General features: G+C 42.2%; 1 protein-coding gene across 1 annotated transcript; it reads right to left on the bottom strand.

Moving 5' to 3' along the window:
- On the bottom strand, positions 1–6492 carry acte1 (actin, epsilon 1). The gene is made up of 8 exons (XM_023971646.2): positions 6336–6492; positions 5362–5513; positions 3543–3782; positions 2111–2195; positions 1762–1923; positions 1198–1389; positions 561–742; positions 1–328 (listed from the first exon to the last, which is right to left on the bottom strand). Exons 2-8 carry the CDS (start codon positions 5488–5490, stop codon positions 185–187), a joined length of 1134 nt encoding a protein of 377 aa, XP_023827414.1. The 5' UTR covers positions 5491–5513; positions 6336–6492; the 3' UTR covers positions 1–184.
- Between the last annotated feature and the right edge of the window lie 1861 nt (positions 6493–8353).

Below are 8353 nucleotides of genomic sequence, written 5' to 3'. Positions count from 1 at the left end.
TCAAAAGTCAGAATTAATTTATTTAGCAATATCCTGATAGTCTGATGGCTCACAATACAGATTGTCTTTGGGAACGTTGCACAAATAGTAAACAATTACAATGGGTTATTTGTGGGGATTAGAGACACATGAGAATAGACAGAGAACAAATATTTGGGGACAGTTGACAGTTGGGAGAGAGAATTTAGAAGCACTTCCTGTGGACGATTGATGGTCCGGCCTCCTCATACTCATCTTTGCTGATCCACATGGCCTGGAAGGTGGACAGGGAGGCCAGGATGGAGCCGCCGATCCAGACTGAGTATTTACGCTCAGGGGGGGCAATCATCTACAGGGAGCGACAGTCAGTGGTTAGGGCAGAGTCAAATGTTGTCTATACAAACTCGTGTCTATCCCAACCAGCCTTGCTACACCAAAGGTACTTTGAGACACCAAAGGTACTTTGAGACCACAAAGTACTTCATCCTCATTGAGGTACTTCACTTTTGCATACTTTCTCTCAGTAATTGTGATGGTGGTGTGGTTAGGTCGATGTCATTATTATAGAGGATTCTCCATACCTTGATCTTCATTGTGCTGGGGGCCAGGGCTGTGATTTCCTTCTGCATGCGGTCACCGATACCTGGGTACATGGTGGTACCACCGGACAAGACGTTGTTGGCGTACAGGTCCTTACGGATGTCAATGTCGCACTTCATGATGCCGTTGTATGTCGTCTCATGGATACCAGCGGACTCCATGCCTATGGGGATAACAAATAACAGTCTTTACGCCCATGTTCTGTTGTAGTCCATGCCTATGAGAAAAACAGTTTTCGGCAAGAGAACGGATAATACAACATTGACATATATGCAAGGCAATAGAGAAATGGGAACATTGGATTCTGAGTCTTGTCATGTGAAGTGAGGCCCCATGGGAAAAGAGAGGAGAACCCCAAACTTATACTTAGTTCATAAGCATCATGTAAAAGACGATACATAGGGTATATTCTTAATGAATAATACATTTGGTTACATAATATGGACTGCTTTTCTTCCTGCTATCCGGCATAATCTTTTATGCATTACTTGTGCTACAGCACAGTACATCTAGCCTGGTCCCAGATCTGTTTGTGTCGTCTTTACAATGGCAGAAGTTGGTGAGAAAACTKATCTAAGTCCAGGTTATAAAACATTGTGCTAGGATTTGGATACTGACCAATGAAGGAGGGCTGGAAGAGGGTTTCTGGGCAACGGAACCTCTCGTTACCGATGGTGATGACCTGACCGTCGGGCAACTCGTAGGACTTCTCCAGAGAGGAGGAGGAGGCAGCGGTGGCCATCTCATTCTCAAAGTCCAGAGCCACGTAGCACAGCTTCTCCTTGATGTCACGCACAATCTCTCTCTCGGCTGTTGGGATGGATAAAATAGTCTGTTACCCACCACAATAGACAGACAAGGTAACAACTGTTACATTTAGGGAAACCAAACCTACGGTGTGTGTCAATATTGACAACTTTGAACAGACTCCTCAGCTAACAGTACAATAAATGGCTGCAGTTACTCTATTTTGCCAATAGGAGGCACTGTAAGTTTATGAGCAACCAACAGTGACAAGGTTCAGTTGAACTAAACAGGTGTCATTAACACTACATGTTAACTGGGTGAAAGGTTAAATGAATATTCAATTGTAATGTAAAATACTTAAATTAAAATGTATATAGTTCTACATTAGGCTAATAGTATCTACTATAAGGTTATACATTGATATTCTATCATTACCGGTGGTGACGAAAGAGTAGCCTCTCTCAGTGAGGATCTTCATCAGGTAGTCAGTCAGGTCTCTGCCAGCCAAGTCCAGTCTCATGATGGCATGGGGCAAGGCATAGCCCTCATATACGGGCACGTTGTGGGTCACACCATCGCCAGCGTCCAGCACAATACCTGCACAGGTCACACAGACACATTAGTACAGACACACCAACGAGCATCACGGTGGTCCATGCCAGGGTTGTGTGTTTGATTCCCAATGGTGCTACATGTACTAAAATGTATGCACTTGTTGTACTGTAAGTAACTTTCTACTGTAATCCATTTTTGGGTGGATGAGTGTTCGGAGGAGCACGCTCACCTGTGGTACGACCAGAGGCGTACAGGGACAGCACCGCCTGGATGGCCACATACATAGCTGGCACGTTGAAGGTCTCAAACATGATCTGCAGTAACGGAGGAGTCACCATGAGTCAGTGAGAAACGTCCCACAATGCACAGACGTCAGTCAGTTCATTGTCTAGTTAATTGAYAATGCCAGAGAAACCGGTGTTTGGAGGATATATACCGTGCCAAACACCGGCTTTGAGGGCATTATCACTTTTATTCAACGGGTTACCAACATATTCAAATAGTAATTGACATATTTAAAAAAATATATGAATTTATTCATTGTATTTCATCCTTCCACAAGATATAGTCCCGACACAAAGTCTAGTGTTGCTAAAGACGCGTTCTGTCTTTTTCTTCAGTATCTATGAATACGACCCAGTCGTTTGTTCTAAGTGTTACATTGCTATACTGCCTGGCAATGTTCTTATACCTTGCTTGCTAGCTAGCCAACTACAGCTAACTTACAGTCAAGTCAAAAAGTGCAGCCAGAATAACAGCAAAGTAGCYKCATTTGCATTTGTTTAAGCTGTTTTCTAGTGACATTTATTTGGAAACATCCATAACAATGAGCTAATGAGGCGCAATTTCACCTGGCATAGAAAATGTGCWCACTCGTCAGGACACTGTTGTTCAGAGGAGTTGGCCAACAACACAGCTACAGTAACACAATCACTTCAAACTTAATCTGGAAAGACTGCGTTACGTTGTACCTTTTTTCAATATATATTTTTTTGTATATATCCATAAAAATGATGGCAGCTGATTCATTATTTCGACTGGCTGAAAAACGCTGCCTGCCTGTCTGTCTCGTCCCGACTTATTACATTACTATGGGACAGCAGGTGATCGAATTTGAATATAGATTATTTTTGGTGCAAATGTCGGAGAAACAGACAGCAAGGTTTATACAAATCTCCGCTGTTGAAAACAAAATCTAGATAATGTCTAGAGGCTTTTTATAATGGAGATGAAGTTTATAAATTGCCTGGCTGGGCTGATGAGACAGTGGATTGCGCAGTCAGATGGAACAGAGTAAATAGGCATTTTAACATAGATTTAGACACCGGCTGGAATCCGGTTTTAATCAATCAGCATTCAGGATTAGACCCACCCGTTGTATAATTGTCAACTAAGGTGAATTCAACAAAACATTTTACCTTGTAATTGGATTTAGGATAAAAGTTGGGTAAGGAAAAGACAAAATGCCCTTATGTTGATTACTTTTTGCAAATCCAATCAGTTTTCCACATTCCACATCAACATCATTTAATATATTTTTTGGTTGAAATGACGTGGAAACAATGTTGATTCAACCAGTTTTTGCCCAGTTGGATATTTCTCATTAAACTATATCATAAGACTGATGGCCATGTGTTTGTGTTTAAGGTATTAGGGCCCACCTGGGTCATCTTCTCTCTGTTGGCCTTGGGGTTGAGTGGGGCCTCAGTGAGCAGGACAGGGTGCTCCTCAGGTGCCACACGCAGCTCATTGTAGAAGGTATGATGCCAGATCTTCTCCATGTCGTCCCAGTTAGTTATGATGCCGTGCTCAATGGGGTACTTGAGGGTCAGGATACCTCTCTTGCTCTGGGCCTCGTCTCCAACATAGGAGTCTTTCTGACCCATACCCACCATCACCCCCTGGGGAAGAGACAGACATACATGTGTTATTCACATGAACAGAAGGTACAGATATGAACATGAACAACAACAGCCACATACCGTATTGATTTGTGAAATAGAGCTACAAATGACACACATTTAGGGTCTGTTTTCCTGGACCCAKATTAAGCCTACTTGGCAAAAAAACATGCTCAATGGAGAATCTCCATTGAAAGTGCCTTTTATTCCGGGACTAGGCTTCATCTTTGTCCATGAAACTGGCTCAAACTCTAGTCTAATTGCCAGTCTGTTTGTGCTATCATGCAAACTCCTTGTCGCTCATTGTCATGCCATGTTTGGCTTGACATTGATAGCAATGTAGTTGGTAAGAGCATAAACAGATCTTGGACCAGGTTACCCATACTGTAGGATAGGGTTCTCCAACTGGCGACCCGTGTGGAATTTTTATTTATTTATTACAGCTCCAAGTGATTTTATACTGAACAAAAATATAAACGCAACATAAAGTATTTTTCCCATGTTTCATTAGCTGAAATAAAAGGTCCCTGAAATTTTCCGTACGTACAAAAAGCTTATTTCTTTCCAATTTTGTGCACAAATTGTTAGTGAGCATTTCTCCTTTGCCAAGATAATCCATCCACCTGACAGGTGTGGCATATCAATAAGCTTAATAAACAGCATGACCATTACACAGGTGCACCTTGTGTTGGGGTCAATAAAAGGCCACTCTAAAATGTGTAGTTCTGTCACACAACACAATGCCACAGATGTCTCAAGTTTTGAAGAGCGTGCAATTGGCATGCTGACTGCAGGAATGTCCACCAGAGCTGTTGCCAGAAAATGTAATGTTAATTTCTCTACCATAAGTCGCCTCCAATGTTGTTTTAGAGAATTTCACCGTACGTCCAACCGGCCTCACAACCGCAGACCACATGTAACCATGCTGGCCCAGGACCTCCATATTTGGCTTCTTCACCTGCTGGATTGTTTGAGACCAGCCCCCCAGACAGCTGATGAAACTGAGGAGTAGTTCTGTCTCTAATAAAGCCCTTAAGTAGGGAAAAACTCATTCTGATTGGCTGGACCTAGCTCCCGAATGGGTGTCGCCTATGCTCTCCCAGGTGCGCCCGCCCAGTCATGTAAAATCCATAGATTGGGGCCTAATACATTCATTTCATTTGACTGATTTCCTTATATGAACTGTAACTCAGTAAAATCATTGAAATTGTTGCATGTTGTGTTTATATTTTTGTTCAGTATGATTTAAGAAATCTGTTCCCGAGTATTCCCACCAAATAGTAGAGAGAAACGTGATCGTATACAAACGTAAGCAATGAAATGATTATGTTTTAGTCAAACATTATATCTGTTTGGGCTTCTTGCGATCAATTTGCATACTACAAATGATTTGTAATTATGTTCCGGCCCCCTGACTATTCTCCAGAAATAATTGGCCCGTGGCTGAGTSTAGTTGTTGATGATCCCTGCTGTAGGAGCAATGACCAACTAACAATAGTGTTGCAGCTCAACTTCAGGAATGACCCTGTGAATGACATGAAGAGGTAAAATGGGGGAGGGGAGTGAGATGATGTCTCACCTGATGACGGGGGCGCCCCACAATGGAGGGGAACACTGCCCTGGGGGCATCGTCACCGGCGAAGCCGGCCTTCACCAGTCCTGAGCCGTTGTCGCATACCAAGGCTGTTGTCTCTTCCTCGTCACACATGGTTGAGTCCGGTTACTGTGGGCCTGCACGCAGACACACACACACACACACACACACAATACACCAGTTGTCACCAGTAAGTCAAGTATGTCAGAGCGCAATGTGTTTCACACATGGCATATGGCCATAGCAAAATGAAGTGTTACTGCATTAACAGTTGCTGCCATTCACACTGTGAGCTTATTCTGTCTGTCTGTCTAGTCTCTTCTTGTTTGTTCATATATGCCATGCTAGCTCCATAACTCACTTTTTGTTTGACTAACAAATGAATTGACTGACTTGCTGTTTGTAATTGTCATGCACACAACAGAGGACGGTGCTACATTTTGATTGCTCTAAGTGCTTCAACGTATTCCTGTGGTGGTTCCCAATACCAAACTTTAAAGCACAATTAGCAGTTTTAAGAATCTTAAAGCAGGGATCTGTGTTGCATCTTGTATCAACTTTTTATTGTGTATAGTCACGAACTAAAAGCAACATAAAAATGAATTTGCCATTTAGTCTTTGACGTTTATCTGTTAGAAATGTGGATTCATACATCGCTCTTTTTTGAAACATTTATCTGTGAGAAATGTTGCTTCACTCATTGCTCTTTTTTCTCTTGTCCACTCAGGTCTGTTACATACTGTATGTTACAGTTGAATGTACTGTATCTTACATATACATGGTCATGTACGGAAAAGCAATGATAATGCACTGATTGGAAATCGCTCTGGATAAAAAAAGAGCGTCGTATAAATGACTCAAATGTGAATGTATTACTGAATGATAAATGATTAKGATAATAACATAATCCCATTGAAACAGGTTAATGAGAATTGCATGTGTGCGGGAGAATGACTTACCCTGGAGAGCTGGACAGGAGGCGGTGTGTTACAGTCCCTTGAGACAGAGAGAGGAGAGTGCGCCTGGCTCACCTGCTCTCTGAATTTAAATAGGAGTACACAGGACCCATGCCATCACATACCTTCAAGACCTCGGGCCTTTTTAGGAGACATGTCACCCTTACAAACCAATGCGGAACTGAAAGGTAGAGTTGCCCTGTCCCACTACGGTTGTCACACGCGCGCGCGCACACACACACACACACACACTCAAGAGTCTCATTTGGCTAATTTATAGCTGGGAGGTGGCACCGTGGTCTATTGTTGGAAGACTGGAAGACAGGTTGATGATGCGTTCGCACAGAAAGGCATGTTGGAGGTCACTATAAATAAAGTCTGGTGCATCAGTCATAATGGAGATATGGCCCCTCGTCTATCTGACTGACGTTCAGACACAGTGTTACAGCCAACCAATCAGGGCATACCATGAAAAATGACAACCAAAGCCTCTGTGGACCCCTAGCAGGCCTTCAAAGGAAGTTTCAGAGTCTCAYCCTGAATGGGAGTGGACAATAGTCATATAAAGACGAGGCTGTTTTCACCAATAGAAATCTAGGACAGTCTTCACCAAACCAAAAAGTCATCTCTAGTCTGGTCAGTGTTCAATAACCAGAGAATGTCCACCAGGGTTGGGATAATTCCATTTCAATTAAGTTTATTGAATTCAGTCAAGTCAATTAAGTAATGTCAGTTTACTTCCAAAGTTGACTAAATTGAAATGGAATTGATCCCAACCCTGATGTTCATACAGTAAAAGGATTGTCCTCATGGCCTGTCAATTTAGTAAGTCTTTACACAGTGGTACAACACAGCAGACTGGCCTCACTGACCACAGTGTAACCTGGTTTCCCAGTCCCATTGATAACCACATACCTGAGGAAGTGGTTCAGAAGGGGACGACCGAAAAAGCAAGGGATCGTTTGAATGGTGTGGATAGGAGGGGAGTCCACAACGCTTCTATTAAACGGTGTGGTTTATAGAAACATCCCACAGGTGACCCCCATTGGCCATTCAATTACTGACGAGGAGACAATATTCAGATTAGATTCTCTATCGCCAGACACGGCACAGTGCTCCACCCACAGAGACGTGGAGTATGTGGGGAAATACTATTCAGATGAAGTACTAGTAGGAAGTTTAAGGAACAGGTTTAAGTAGAAAAAGGGTATTGACAGGATAGGTATAAGTCAAGCACATTGAGCCACACACACTAATCAGTTGGCATAAGGTAAGATTGTTAGCTAGCATAGTAGGTTCATAAAAATTAGATTGCGGTTAGGATAGTACGGTCATGTTATTTTAGAATGTGATCCAGCCAAGGTAATTACACATTAGGTTTACTTGTATCAGTGTTTTGGGCAGCCAGGTGTGGCGGAGGAGAGGAGGAGGTTATGTGAGTTTATGTAACATTGGGCTACTGCCCATCTTTTAACTCTGTCCTTGGCTAATCTTATAGCCTCAGATACTTTCCTTGCTGTAGTTGACTTTACATTACTGGCCTGTTTTTACTGTACAGCTGGCACAAATCAACTGGATGATTTAACGCATTAAATGCTTAGCTTAGGTTTGGTACATTTCCTTGTTAAATCATAAATCAATTCCAAAAGTCTTGTTAGTGTTTGCATTCGAGGTCAGGATTTTATGTAAGGGTATTAGCATACAGCAGTAAATTCACTTGAAAGTGACATCCAGAGTGCGACTTATACCTCAACATTTACGGGACCTCCTAAAGTCATGGAATTTAATTGTAAAAATGTATGACTTTTTAATGTGTGGTGAACACCACTGGTCATGGTGTTTTCATCTGATTGTCAAACAAATCAGTTCAAAAAGTAAGTTTGTCTACTCCAAAATAAGTCCAGCACGCCATTTGAATGGAAAGGGACATCTATTACAAACACCACAATGACATTCAGTCTACAAAGTGGTGTCTATTCATTGAAAAAATAAACAAACATAGAAAATGATTCATAAATGTT

Source organism: Salvelinus sp. IW2-2015, linkage group LG26, assembly GCF_002910315.2.
Source record: "Salvelinus sp. IW2-2015 linkage group LG26, ASM291031v2, whole genome shotgun sequence".
Taxonomy (NCBI): Eukaryota; Metazoa; Chordata; class Actinopteri; order Salmoniformes; family Salmonidae; genus Salvelinus; species Salvelinus sp. IW2-2015.
Note: the sequence above shows the minus strand (reverse complement) of the source record. Positions and strands in the feature narration are given on the sequence as shown.